The sequence below is a fragment of the Orussus abietinus genome, unplaced genomic scaffold (genome assembly GCF_000612105.2).
Source record: "Orussus abietinus isolate OABI.00-Male unplaced genomic scaffold, Oabi_2.0 scaffold76, whole genome shotgun sequence".
Taxonomy (NCBI): Eukaryota; Metazoa; Arthropoda; class Insecta; order Hymenoptera; family Orussidae; genus Orussus; species Orussus abietinus.
In genome coordinates, this window is record NW_019394271.1 from 105,224 (window position 1) to 120,025 (window position 14,802).

Sequence of the window (14,802 nt, forward strand, 5' to 3'; positions counted from 1 at the left end):
CGGTTTGTATTTTAACTATTTATGGATCGTTTTGTGGCGTGAACTTGAAGATGGCGCTTATTAGGTATAGCTGAAAATAGTTCTTATGAAGGTAAAGTAGAGAGTGACAGGGCTGACATATAACGATTGCGAACGCCATCTGTGAAGAAAATGGCAATTTCTTCAGAGAAACTTGGCAACGATGCACTCCATCATCTCTATTGCTGTTTGGTTACCACGTTGAGGAGGTTGTTAATGATTTCGTGTTAACTATTCGATTGCCACGATTGTTATAAATCTGAATACTTATGGGAGAAGGAAGTTGTCGAATAACATCAGTAAAAAGGTACAATTATTTATAATACAAATAATGTACGTTATATAATTTATTTATGGTCAAGATTATGTTAAGAATTTTTATTTACATGTGTACCCGCGAGTACACTGGAAGATTGTTAAATATGTTATAATAATACTTCATAAATAAACATTTTAACTTAAAACTATTTTCACATTAACTAACCTTTTAAAGTTAATAAAAGAGTAAAAAACCTGCGATCGTTGAAGTCGAATCTATCACAGACTTTGTCTGCCTTTTTACCTTTTATATCAGATACGCAAAGAGAAATATAAGTTTCTAAGAGCTAATTCATTTAAAAACAGTCTCGACACGGACGAGGAATCAGATTATGCAATGTTAAAACGAATAAAAATGGAACCGGAGGCGATGTTGTCGCAAGAAGACGATATTATGGCCCAACTGCAGCAGGAGAGTTCTGACTTGGAAGTAGAGCCCAGTTTTGCATTAGAGGGTGCTACAAATGGAGACGATTACAACGACGGTGTTTTAATGCAACACATGGATATCAGGGAGCCTTTATCAACTCTAAGAAATCTCTTAGAACAGAGGCTCGGCGTTGAGCTGATGGATTATTCATTTTGGCTACAAGATGCCCAAATGGTAAATAAGTGTTCGATATGATTTAAAAAAATCATACTAGCTTCAAAACCTATCATTTCCTTTGCCACGAATCCAATTGAGTTTTGAATTGATTTTGCAATAAATTGTTAATAATATTATTTTGCTTCAGTTAGAGAGTCACAAAAACTTGGTCGATCAGTGTGTGCAAGGCGAAGGCTTGGTGCAAGTAAACGTCCAAATAAAAGCAACACAACGTCGTATAAATATTGTGGATGTTTTAAAACCAGCAGAAGATTATGTGGAACTTGCTGAAAATAGCTGTGAGTAACACGCTCTATTAAAACTACCATGTTTGCATTTTCAGTATATGCGATCAGCAGTATATAACAAATGTATCAATTTCTTGTTTAGCGGAACATAATTCGGCTGCTGCCACGCCGAATGAAGAAGGAAAGCAAAATGTGATTAGATGGATGGTCGATGCACAATATAAAAAGGAACAGGTGACTTTTTAAAAATATAAAAATTTTAACATTATAATTAATGGTGTCTTGATTTTAGGAGCGACTGAAAATTCCAGCAGATCCAAAAGAATGGACCCAAACACACGTGAAGCATTGGCTTCAGTGGGCTGTTAGACAATTTAATTTGGTTTCTTTGAGATTAGCTGATTGGAATATCACTGGCTCGCAGTTGTACAATTTAACTTTGGATGAGTTCCAAGCAAAAGTACCTCTCGATCCTGGTGATGTATTCTGGACACATTTAGAATTACTAAGGAAGTGCAAATTTGTTGGTAAGTAGATTGATAATTCATTTATATACTGTCATGTAAAACAATTGCTTACTGTACAATTGACTATTTGCAGCTGTGGTACAAAAGGATCCTCCAGCGGTTGCCAACGAAAATTCAGACAGAACCATGAAGGTGCGAAGTCAGAAGAGTGCAAAAGTACGCAGCGCAACTTCCCAGCAATCTCGATTGATCAGTGTGCCGTTAACAAATGTCGATTCAACGCCTATTATGGTAGCTACTTCCAGTAGAGGAGTAAATAGCGGTCAGATTCAATTATGGCAATTTCTCCTGGAATTATTGACTGATCGAGAACAAAGAGGTGCTATTCAGTGGGTGGGGACCGAAGGAGAGTTCAAGCTGAACCAGCCCGAAGCTGTAGCTCAGTTGTGGGGAGCTCGCAAGAATAAACCATCCATGAATTATGAGAAGCTTAGTAGAGCTTTACGCTACTATTACGACGGTGACATGATCTCGAAGGTTCATGGAAAAAGATTTGTTTATAAATTCGTTTGTGACCTAAAGCAGCTGTTGGGCTATTCGGCAGCAGAGCTGAGTCGTCTAGTGGAAGATGGACGACGGTACTTCTGATTAAGTTCTCTACCTGCTTCTGTACATGATGTACAGTATTTTCTATTATCGAACCTACTATTCAGTGACATTCGCTGCAAAGAGTGTATATTTCTACGATCACCAGAAAAATTCACCGTATCGGTGATTTTGAAAGTTCAGAAACGCGATCGATGATTACAGAATTAGTGCTCTAAAACGAAATAGCTCCAAACAGTGATACGTATATATTTTTTATAACTTTGGCATCAATTAAGTAGTTTTTATTAATTCGATAAATTACTTTCGCGATGTCTTCATATTCAACATATTTTATGTCAATGAAATATTGCCGAAATTTCTAAACTATCATTGACATCGACTATTAGGGTAATTAAACAGAATGTAATTTACCCTTTTATGCAAGTTTCCAAATAGTAATGTAAAATTTGAAGGAAAGTACGAATTCGATAAAATAATACAAATCGTGTTTGCGTGAATTTCATTTTGTAACTTGCAGAGTTTTAAAAGTAATGAACAATTTAATTTTTCATTATTCCTAATCAGTACAGCCGATATAAATCTATCAATTTTCAATTGGATTGAAGATACTTACGTAAATATCTTACATTTATATAAGTTGGATAAGTAAACCTGTAAATTATACGTTACATTTCTGAATGACTTTTTTAACAAAAATTGTACATATGCAAGACAAATATAATATTTTATACATTAAAAGGGAGCAGTACAAATAAAGACGTGTTCCGAATCCAATTAATATTTGTCAATAAGTGTGAGAAACTGTGCTAACAGTTAACAGTTTACACAAGTGTTTGCATAAAGTTTTATAAAAAAAATAACTATTAAAGTTTACTTCACGTATCACACTTCTGTATTTTTGTAATATCGAAACAGGTGTTCGCAAATAAAATGTTAACTGTGACACATGCGAGATAGTAATTATAGTTATCCGAATGGTGCTTGTAATTGTATAAAGGTACGCATAAAGTGATTAAAAGTAAGTTTACTACATCCTTTATCTGCATTGTTTACAGCTGGGGAATAACAAATACAATTTTTAAATGATTGAAAAATATCAAAGGTATTTTAGAGTTATCTAGTTATTCTAGGTTATCTTGTAGATGATTCTAAACAAAAATTGAATTCCTGCCTTAGAGGTTAGGTAGCACGACGAGACGTGCACCTCATTCTATAAAACCTAAGCAAGTGCATCCAAGTGCATCGGAGAGCTTTGTCACGTTCGCCTTTCCGTGTGCAATCAGAGATGAGTTGGGAGATTGCTTACGGGCAGAATCGTGAGATCGCATCCTGTGCTGCCCTCTGGTTTCGTACATTAGCTTTCACCGTTTTTTGCCCCCAAGGGCGGCGCAACGAATTTCTGATAGGAGCTCGCGCACTCGCGATGGCGGTACCATCTACCAGTCGCCATTGGCGGCTCACGTACACGTGATGGTAATACCATGCGGCAGTTGACGGTGGTGACTTCAATGATCTCTGAACTAGTGATCCAATACTGGTCATCGCAGTCAGTACGTTGCTCCTATTTTTTAAAATATTCAAAATTCTCATAGCATCTTGATTTTTTAATTGTGTATCCTGTAAAAATTTGTAAGGATAATCACTTTCTTCTTCTAACGGTTCACTATCTGTTGTCATTGGTGTAACGTCACAGTCACCACCTGTTAATAAATATATTTTTTCAGTATATAGTTGCTGATGTTGATGCCAATGTAATTTTTAAATTATGATACAATTATAGGGGACAAAATATTTACGTATTAAACTTTCTTTTACCAGAGATATAACTTATACTAGCCATCAAATTCACACAATGTTGTATTGCAAGCCGGATCGCATGCTCCATCTCCAACCCATGCCCATGGGCAGATTTCAGAACAATCTGGGACCCACCATGCTTGGTATATTTTTTGACCACCTGCTTGTGTTATGAAATCCTCAGGCCATATTTCTGCACCCAGCATCACATCGTCATTAAAGTATAAAAATTTATCGGACAGACCAGGAATCCTGGTAAAGGAATAATATTTGGTAAGCATTAAAATGCAAATTTAAATGTTCATTTGTTAAGCATTCCATTTTGATCAAAGTAGTTACCATACCTATGTATATGACTTTCAATTGCAGGACTAGAGAATGTCGGTAAATCGGCTGGATCAAGAAAAATATCATCATGAGTAATAAGGGTCATACGTGGATTATCCATATCCAGCCAATTTGGTATTTGGCCATTGGTTACAATATATACATGTCGCACCCAAGGGGCGTACATTTCTATGGATCTAAGCGAATAACGCAATTCATCTTTATCACTGAACCTCGGTGTAGCTGCATTTATATCGTTTAGAGAAACATATCTCTGAAGGTTTTTCAGAAATGCTGGATCGGAACCATTTACCCATGTATACACCACATCAATGGGTACATGTTGGCACAATTTATTTTGAAATGATATACCAAGTATATTGTCATTGAATGAATGAAATACTGCTTTGTATTTCTCTTTGCTCCATGCTATCCAAACCTATTTTGTAAAACGGACAATTATGTTATCAATTCAAATAATAATTAAAATGATTTACTCGAATGACAAAATAGTCTGTATAAATAAAATAATAACAATGACAATGCCGATACTAATAAAGCATTTATTATGCTTCAGTGAATAAATGCATAAGATTAATAACCCAGATAGACAAAATCAACTGTTAATAAAAGTGCAATCATCTAGCCGGTAATTTCATTGCAAGAATCTCAAATTTACTTTGACGTAACATTCCTAACCTCTCCAAAATGTATTATGCCGATGAATATGCAAGTAAATGCTATAAGAATTACAAGTAGCGAGTATTTATGTGAAAGGAGGTCGTAGCACCGCCGTTGTACTATTTTCCATGTACTCATTAAATCACTGAATGTTTTCAACGTGATTATCATCGCAAAATTTCAAGAGACATGGTCCACCCCTTCGTGTCCATGTTTCCATAGCACCGGCAACTAGCCGGCATCCTCCGAGTTCCAAAGCCATTTACTATTAAAATACATTAAATATTTATGCAATGACGTATCTAGAAGAAGAGTAATTAACGATAATGGAGCCTTCAGATCTTAGAATACATTATTCACTAATGGACACAGCATTAAAATTAAAACTCAGTTGTTAGAATAACAACCGGTGGCAAACTGATAGATGCTATCGTTAAACGATGCAGTCATTTGAATCTCGCGCCATTTAAGGCGGTATTCTTGCTGGTATAACAACTAACTAGAGAACAATTCACATTATGATGTACATACATACATACACGGGAATACATATCAAATTTAAAATGATTTTTTTTCTTTATCTCTCATTCGAAATTCGTTAAAAAACGACTAAAATTAAAACATTTGAGCAACCTAGAAGTACCGTTCGTCGCTTTCGTGAAAACATCCCTTCAATTAAGAATACCGAATTTTGAATACAAAGTTGGACAATCTGTCGTTCATCTCCGTCCGCCATATTGGACAAAGAGGATAATACAAAAATTTTTTTAAAGAAAGAATAATAATTTTGACGTGACACATTCACCTTTAGAAATACTTAAAATACTGTTACTATCGCTTTTTTAGAGTGATCATTATTTCAGGAAATGGAATTATTCTGCTCATAGTTGATCTTCTCCGATCCTCGCGGTGACCTCAGTTGCCTCAGTTTTCGAAGATTACCGTTGGTAACCCGGATTGGCATTCCACGGTTATGTCGCGTTTTAAAATGGTCACACGCGTAACGCGATAGATAATATTCCATTTTCATTTCATGATTTGGATATCAAAATTGTATCGGTGATTTAGTCGTTAGGTTTCGTGGACGCGCCATATCCAAGACAAGACCAGATTGCGGTTACTGTTGCGTAAAAAAAAATTGTGAAGCAAGCTCGTACATAACCTCTCGCTGTGTCGCAGAAAACTGTTTTTTTTAAATGCTTTTTAGAGTAGGTATAATTTGGACAACGCGTTTGAAACATGAAGAAATTAGAAGAAACGAGTTGCGAGGTAACTGTTTGCGATATTGTTCTTTAAATTTGATTAATATAAATGACCAGATTAGTGACCGATGTAAAGCCCGTGCGCGCATTTACGAATACGTGATTCGCGGAGTTTTGTCGATTGTAACTTAGAATGTCTATCTTTTTCTATCATAGCATTGAAGAATAAAAATGTATCCGTTAGATTGTACAGATGCTATCGTTGCATTCTTTTAAAATACATTTTCATTCGATTACTAAATTCTCCGATATCTTCTTAAATGTTTGTTTAGGTTCGCAGATCGATAGAACTCCAGATTGCAAATTGGAATGGCTTAAACAACATAGATGAGGAAGAAACAGAGTCACCCGTAAGATCCGTGCTAGGCAAGGGTCCCTTTAGCACTCTTGGTGGACTTTTCCATAATGCAGCTTATGCGTGGCTTAGTCGCGGTGCTCACTTTGTTGTGATAAATGCGAGAAGTGGAAAGACGATCGCTTCGAGGACTTTTCGGCATAAAGTCACTTGTGTCTCTGCGTTTCCGGCACAGCCTGGTCAAGTTCCGCTACTTTTAGTAGAACTGGATAATAGAGCAAGTAGAATTAAAGATTCCCTCGGATTAGTATGCATATATGACTGCACTACTTCGCGTGTACTCAGAGCTATTCGAGTAAGTATTAAATGCATATTCTGCATTCTTTTGTTGCCAATTATACAAGTATTATAGCTTACAGTACCACGTTTCTCTATAGATGCCAGCTGGTGTGGAGCAAGTCTGTGTTATACATGGTGGTGCCGAATGGGAAGAGTTGAGCGATAATAGATCAAGTAATATCTTAATTTCTGATAACGGTACAGCTTGTGTCACTCTAAAGAGCCTTCGTCATATAATAATCGACCTACGGCGTACATTATGGGAAGGAGAAAGTTGCCAAGTACCAATAGATGAATCGTCTCCAACAGAGATTGAGTTTTTGAAACAATCATCTACTCCCAGACATCATTTCAATAAAGACAAACATGCTGCCTGTGACCTACTAACTGATTGTAAGTAATCTTGAATGTTACAAATTCTTAGTATAAATATATCTCACGTTCCATCATTTTTAGATATCGAACGATCCCTAAAATTCAACCGAGCTGAGTACGAGTCGATGCCTCTCTACGATGAGAACTTAACTACTGCACTTGTAAGTTCAAAAAAAATCGGCTGCCTAATAGCTGGATGTATGGGTAGGGTAATGATTTGGCAAAATGATGGCTCGCTTGGTTGGATAAGTCCATCGGTTGACAGAAGTATGAATATCAGCCACTTGGCCCTTTTGGAGCCTACGGACGATCCAAAACCATTTTACTACTTGTGGGTAGCATATCAAGACGAATCAGGGGATGCGTCCCCGATGTTAAAAATGTATGCTATGCTATTCGAAAAAAAATACCATAACAAGGGAACAAATTTATACTTCAATCTAGAAGCTGCCCCGAGTTTGAAATTTGAGTTTAAATTAGAGAAAGGAGAGAGAATAATAGGTTTAAGTCCTGTCGAGAGAAACTTAAACCAAGAGCAAACAGACTCGACCAACAAGCAGGGAGAAGACAACTTGTTGTTAATTGGGACCGACAATAGGACTCTTCTATTTGACTTGAATCAATGGTATAAGGAGCAAATGCCACACACCATCGGCGAGTGCCAAAACCCCAACAGCATCCTAGCCAGCTACAACACCAGAGGAGAATCAGAAGCGATAGGAGAAGATACGATTCTAAGTTGTGCCTACATTTCGTCGACTTTGAAGGATTTCAAAAGCAATGGATTAACTACACCGGAAGAATTGTTCTACCCAAATTCCTTAACTTTGGAGTGGGTGGAGCTGTGCTCCAGTCGACTGAATTTTTGGATGACTCAAGGACTCCAACTTGACCTCCTCAGAGACATATATCGCGCTGGTCCCGTAATCTTAATCCAGCCATCAGAGACGTATCATCGATGTCTGGCTGTAGGACTTATTCCTTTCAACACTGATTGCTCTTTCGACTGTGATCAAAATATGCAACGTGACATGTTACTATCTCTGTGTCTGGAACAACGATGGGCTACGTTCTTGATAAAGTGTGCAAGGGAGTGGTCCGACGGTAGTGCCTCTTATTTGTTTCCAGCATTTCTCAAGTGGGGAGTCCAAAGGGCTTCTACGATAAAGTTGGCAGCGGATAGATTATGCGTACCATTGTTCGATCAGTCCGGCAATAGCATTGGCGAGGCCGAGGCAAAAATTCTGCGCTTTTACTGTCAACAACTGGAGTGTCTAATGAACGTCGTGGCTATGGTACCAGCAGAATCCAGTGATCTTACGAAGCAATTCAGAACACTCAAACGAATCGCCACTCATCTCCAGATAGTTTTGTGGTTCTATCATGTAGGATTACTGCCAGAGACCCATGATATGGAGGATGAGACATTACCGATGTCTCTCAGCCTGAAGATTCCCTATCCGCGTGAGAAAATAGCAGCTATGTACAAGGAAAAGCGAAGACCGATGAACCAGGAACTCAGGAATAACAGTAGTGAAGTGTCGGATTTGTTCATCGATGAGTTGATCACTAGAGAGTGTTCGCCATTAAAAGCTCAGTGGGAGCGAGAGAGTGGTGATTTGAATACCGGTGGCAACTATCCTCCACCTTCGTTGCAATCATTGTTAAGAAGTTTCCTTGCCGATTGCCATCGGTCTGACATCGATGAGACGGAGAGTAAGCATCAGATTACGATTTACCTGTTGATGGATCTAGCGACACTTCTCCAAGGTTCTTATCCTGGAGTCGACAGGCTTATAAAGTATCCCTCGGCATTCAAGTTGAGTCCGAGTTTGATAAGACTTACTCAGGCTCGATCATGAAGATTACGAAGGGAATCTAGAGATTTTGACGGATCAACTGATTTCCGATTCAGATTTCAAGGACTGGCATCATCAGCTGGTGATAAGGACCTTGATAAAGAACAACAAACATAAATTGGCTCTCACGTATCTGCGAGTCAGAAATCCACCTCTTCTATCTCTCGATGATCAAGGCACCGTAATCAGTCTATCGGTGGAGTATGGATTGGTCCAATCAGCCTTTCATCGGAGGCCACCGTCACATTACGCCGAGTTGCTTTCTCGGTTCTTCCTGGCATGCAAGACTCACGGAAAACTTCACGACATACTTCATTTGACGTTAGACCCCGAAGAAGAGGAAGCCTTTGTGAGGTTTTTGGAGGAAAACAAGTGCGACGAGTTACGTCTTCTCTATTATCTGCAAAGATGCGAGTTCGCTAAAGCAAGCAGTATGCAAATTCCGATTCTTAGAAAGAAAGAGCCTCAATCTGTGACTGCAACTATATTAGGAGCGTACAGTGCCACTATGCCTACAGTCGCAAAACAATTCTCAGCCAATGTAGGCAAGAGTTTGGATGTCAGCACAGAGTCAAGATATCCAAGACCGATGTCTCACCGAAAGAGTTGTCCCAGAACAAAGGACATCTATGAGAGTGCGATGAAGAAAGTTAGGGAAACTTATGTGCGTGGAGAAAGGGCAAGAATACCTTTCGTGAGTGCTCCGTGTTTATCATTGAAAACCAATTTAAATAACATTGCCAGCAGTTGCGTGGTATTCCCAGAGTTGGTGCAAAAAGGGCGAGGGAAGCATACTTTGGATCGAAGAGATGAAGAAACGTCGCCTGAGAGCAGGAAGAGGAGAAGAATCTCCAACGAAGGAAACTCATCGGGTAGCCAAAGAGATTCAGGCATGAATATTGCTTCGGAGACACCGTTGGTGTTGAAGAGAAGCCAGACCTTGAAAGATACGGAGGTTCCTCAATCCATATTGAAGATTCGACAGCTACTTAGAAATTCTACCTCACCGTGTACTTTTAGTAACGAAAAGAACTTATGGGAACGGCTGACAGATGAGCCAAGAGAGAAGGAGAAGAAACCCCCAAGACAGATTCGTTTCAGCGTTGGACAGCCCAATGATGATTCCGATTTGTCTATTAGTGAAGTTAACGGTGTTCCTGCGGAGAGTGTTGTAGATAAGGTTAACGTGTCCCAGGAAAGCACCGAAACGTATTTCAGTTCGAACATCAGTGAGAAGTCTTTCAACGAAAGTGTGCTATTAAACGATAGCAGCATCGGCAGTAGAAATATTTCTGGACCTAGACCGAGGCCAGGATTGAAAAGAAGCAGTCAAAGGTCCTCGAGGGACACATCCCTGGAACCGAATATTGCTTCACCCATTACATCAGGTAGTACTGCTTCTAGGAAAATTTCTTCAACCTCTGTATTGCCGATGGATACATCCAGCAACTCTTCTGCGGGCTTCTTTAATTGTGATAAAGCTGGCACACCTGCATTGAAAACTCCTAAGCCTCGAAATTCGTTACTAAACTCCACGATGTACGCATCAACGATATTATCTTCGGGAAGTAGCTTCGACCATTCTGGGATTCCTGATAACGGTGGTAATAAAAATAAGTCTATCCAAGGAAGGATTGACGGGTCTCCTTTGAGGAGGAACGATGAATCGCTGGAGGATAAGCTGTCTAAAAGTACAGACTCTTCAAGGAAAATGATGGTCATTGAAACCAGAACATCGATTTCAACGCGCACGAGTACCTTGACAATGGTCACAGTTTCTGAAAACTGTCTTGAAGCTAATGGAAGTGAAAGTGTCACCGACATGGGCAAACTCGGTGTGGAAAAAGATACTGACTCTACACCGTTCTTTGAGCATACAAAGAATCATTTAACAAGACAGTCTACGAGGAGTGAAAGTGTAAATGAAACATCGCAGGCTTTGGAAAGAGGAGAAACTTCAAACGGTAGAGATGAACTTACTAGATACCGTGCAGGTTATGTAGAACTCGATTCAAGAGTAATCGATAATGACACAAGACAGCAGGAAAATAAAGAAAGTACCAAAGAGGATGAAGAAGCCGTACAACGAGATCATGAGAAATTGAGAGAAGAGAATGAAGAACTCGCGAAGTATAAAATCAAATGTGGGAAAGATGACTGGAGCGATAGGTTATCTCGGGCCAGTAGCTCCGAGGAAGACGACATGCCAGCTTTGATAGACAACGAAGAAAGCGACAACGAAGGTTTTCATAGCTTATCTAATTCCATTGAAACGAGCACTCAACACGGTAAGTCTTCGCATGAAAAGTCTACTTCGGATGACATAACATCTTCCTGTTCTGTGCATCACAACGGAGCATCCAAAACTTCCGGTTTCTTGGCTCGTGACTTGAACATCACCGATGACGAGTCCTCCAAGGACGACGACTACCAGCCGATCGCGGATCAACAGAGTGAAAAAGAGTTAGAAGAGTTAGTAGAACACGAGGAAGAATCTGTCTCTACGTCCATGCCAACTGAAGGTGTGTACGATAACCTAGATTTCACAGAAGACGAATCAGATGTTAGCGAAGAAGCTAAAGAGAGTATCGATGAAGCTGCAGAAATTCAGAATGCAAGAGAGCTTAACCTTGAAGTACGCGAAATCACAAATAGAAAGTCCCTTAATACTTCTCAACGGAACAAGAATACTTCTTTGACAACAAAAGTACTCAATATCCAGAAAGAAGAGAATCAACATAGCGATGTGACAGATGACTTAGAATACACTAGTGTGGAGTCTTCGCCATTGTTGCATGTTACGGATGAGTTAGAAAATTCAGCGAGACGTCAAAAAAGGAATAAAGAGGAGTCTCCAATTTCTAAAGTGGATCCTCAAAGTGACAGGGAATCAACGGTGTCAAGATTATCAACAAAGGCCAAGCCTTCGACGGAGGAATCTAGCAGTAAAGACTCGACTCCGGTAAAACGTATTCCTACGAAAGATATCGATGCACCTCAGCTAGAAAAAGAGACTCCGGGAAGAGTGACCAGGTCTCAAAGAGCTTCCTCTTTGATCAAGGAAGCAGCGTCTTCGTCAAAGGTGAGTTCAGAGACAGAGAAGATAGGGAGATTCCGAAGGGGTAGTTCTCTGGTGAAAGAAGTTCTGGTTTCTTCGACGAAGGTTCTAGAAAAAGCAGTCCACCCTACCGAGTCCTCGGAGTTGGACAGCTCCTTGAACATTGTGAAAAAAGGAAGATCAAGATCATCCTCGCAAGCAAAAGAAACCCTAACCTCTTCGCTAAAAGTGACAAAGGAGCAAGTGTACGAAAACGAATCCAAAGAGTCCAGCAGAAAAACTAAACATTCTACCCTGATACCAGAACAAGTGACTTTGGAGCCAAGAATCGTTTTAACTAAATCCAAAGTGTCTCCCAGAACAGAGAAACCAAATGAAGAGAAACCAACAACACCAGCGAAAAAAGTAGGAAAGCCTCGAAGAGGTTCCTCGTCTAAAGATGCAGATGTCAACCTGCCATCGAGAGCAACCAGGTCTTCTTCCGTATCATCGGATATCAATGATAATCCTGACGCAAGCTTACCTTCAAGAGCTACTGGGTCTTCTTCGGTCACCTCGGATGTCAGTGAAAAATCTGTACAGAAAACATCAAGAAAGAGGGGCAGCTCGGTGCCCAAAGATACCGTAACAGAGACTAAAATCACAAGAAGTAGTTCATCGAAGGAAGTTATTCCTGAAGAGACTCGTCGAGCCACAAGGTCTAACAGCATAACAAAGGAAACCATCCCCGAAGAGATTCCCAGAATCACCAGGTCCAGCAGCTTAGCGAAAGAGATCATCGCAGAAGAGCCACGATCTCCAGTGCCCACCAGGAGAAGTAAACCTCAGCTCTTGGAAAGTCTGACCAGTAGCCCCGCAGCGAACACCAGGAGTCGACGTTCCTCCATACAGTCGATACCCGAGGAACTTGAGGAAATTCTAAGTCCTGCCAAGGGGAGGCCTTCGAAGGCTACCACGGAGAAGGAAAAGAGCTCCATAGCCAGAGAGCGAAGAGCTGCCAGCGAAGAACCTGTCAAACTGCCATCGAAGCGAAAGACCACTCGGATAGGAAAGCTTCCTAGAAGACTAACGGAGGAGGTTATCGTAGAGGAGCCATCTAAGGAAATGGAAGATGAATCAAAGAAGGAGGAGAAGGAAGATGAAAGTGTCAAGAAGCCTGTCAAGAGACAGCTCGAGAGGAGGAAGAGAACGACGTCTGGAGTAAGTGTCGACGAAGAGGAGTTGGCAGTGGGCAAGCCAACGAGTGGACGGAAGGCATCTCAAAAGAGTGACGATTCCGAAGTGCGAGTTCCCCTAACCTCTGACCAGACTAGAGATTCACCAGACGAAGAGACCTTATCGAGACCTAAAAGAGGGAGGAAAACCTCTCAGAAAAGTGTCGAGGAGGAGAAAGTGTTCTCCTTCTCGCCTCCTAGTGAACCGTCAGGGTATCCTAGAGATCAGAGAGGTAACATAAAATTATTAAGCCGTTCCCCATAACCTCGCGGTCAAATTTGTAGACATTTTTTTAAGCGAGACTTTATATAGATCTTGACGTATCCGAGATACATGACTTGATAAGTCAAATTTAGTGAAGCAAGAACGAATGACTGTACAAACTTATTTTCGCAGGGACGGATCGAATACCAGAATATGTTTTCTCACCACCACACACAAGATCGAAGTCACTTACACCAAAGCAGCCTCGTAGGTATTTATTCTACCCTAAACCCATAACTTTGACTGTCCTGCGCTTGCTCTTGTGTAAGCGAATTTATCTCGAGCCTAAACTGGCTAATCTAAGAAAATAATATTCTAAACAATGATTTTTCTGTTGTACCCTGTCCCTAAAATATAAAGCCCTCCGTGCAAGACTATTGAATACGAGAAATGCGATAACGTCGATTAGGCAAAAATGTAATGGCACTGCTTATCGAGGAGATTAAAATATTGCTATAAAATCCCGCAAGCTTGGCATTTCCGTAAATCCCCCCGCAGATCGTTTAAACAATTACTAATGATCTCTGTTTGCAGGAAAAATATGAACTTTATCTCTCCGTTGTCGAAAGAAGAGATGGAGATGGAGCCAGAGTTGCCGAGAAAGAAGAAATCCTCGAACCGAAGGGAAACTAGGATCTTTCAGTCTCGCACAAAATTTACAATAATAAAGCGGTAATGAAATAATTTCTTCTCAGACGGGTCGAAAAGCGACGGTTATGTAATTTTGTATAATACTCGGGATAAATCGCGCGCGTCGATAATGCGAATCCAGACAAGATCGTTTTCACGCTGAATACTGTGATTTAGAAAAACGATGTCTATAAGGTTTGATAATAAAAAGTTTCATTTCAGATTCTAGGGTTAAAACACCGAGCGTTGATATATTAAGCCATAACACGATTGACCGGCGATTTCTGATATTAAAGATATCCCCGATGCGGAAAATATATCCTTTTAAGGTCTCTCCGACCAACATTTACGAGTTTGGCATGAAAACGACGATCCTCGATTCGCACATTCGCAACTTGAAATCAGCTTCACGATTAAATTCAATATCGGAGTATAATTTCGCCAGACCTCGGGA

At 40.0% G+C, this 14,802-nt stretch overlaps 3 protein-coding genes across 3 annotated transcripts; 2 read left to right on the plus strand and 1 right to left on the minus strand.

The window, feature by feature from the left end:
• Positions 1–201: 201 nt before the first annotated feature.
• On the plus strand, positions 202–2,984 carry LOC105699977 (DNA-binding protein Ets97D). The gene is made up of 6 exons (XM_012425460.1): positions 202–325; positions 643–940; positions 1,071–1,221; positions 1,313–1,404; positions 1,463–1,697; positions 1,771–2,984. Exons 1-6 carry the CDS (start codon positions 288–290, stop codon positions 2,283–2,285), a joined length of 1,329 nt encoding a protein of 442 aa, XP_012280883.1. The 5' UTR covers positions 202–287; the 3' UTR covers positions 2,286–2,984.
• A 696-nt stretch (positions 2,985–3,680) lies between these two features.
• On the minus strand, positions 3,681–5,440 carry LOC105699980 (N-acetylglucosamine-1-phosphotransferase subunits alpha/beta-like; the record flags this gene model as incomplete). The annotated part of the gene is made up of 4 exons (XM_012425464.2): positions 5,070–5,440; positions 4,388–4,809; positions 4,084–4,295; positions 3,681–3,946 (listed from the first exon to the last, which is right to left on the minus strand). Coding segments are annotated over exons 1-4 (1,053 nt in total), but the record flags the coding sequence as incomplete, so codon positions are not given.
• A 299-nt stretch (positions 5,441–5,739) lies between these two features.
• LOC105694448 (protein ELYS) lies at positions 5,740–14,395 on the plus strand. Its single transcript, XM_023434837.1, is given in 7 exon segments — positions 5,740–6,320; positions 6,586–6,963; positions 7,046–7,340; positions 7,404–9,171; positions 9,173–13,686; positions 13,851–13,925; positions 14,253–14,395. Coding segments are annotated over 7 exon segments (7,071 nt in total). The 5' UTR covers positions 5,740–6,290; the 3' UTR covers positions 14,264–14,395.
• Positions 14,396–14,802: the final 407 nt, after the last annotated feature.

Bases quoted from the DNA above. Each gene is read 5' to 3' on its own strand.
- LOC105699977 (XM_012425460.1), top strand. From the start codon at position 288: ATGGGAGAAGGAAGTTGTCGAATAACATCAGTAAAAAG. The intron at 1,405-1,462 runs GTGACTTTTTAA...TCTTGATTTTAG, and splicing joins CACAATATAAAAAGGAACAG to GAGCGACTGAAAATTCCAGC. The intron at 1,698-1,770 runs GTAAGTAGATTG...GACTATTTGCAG, and splicing joins AAGGAAGTGCAAATTTGTTG to CTGTGGTACAAAAGGATCCT.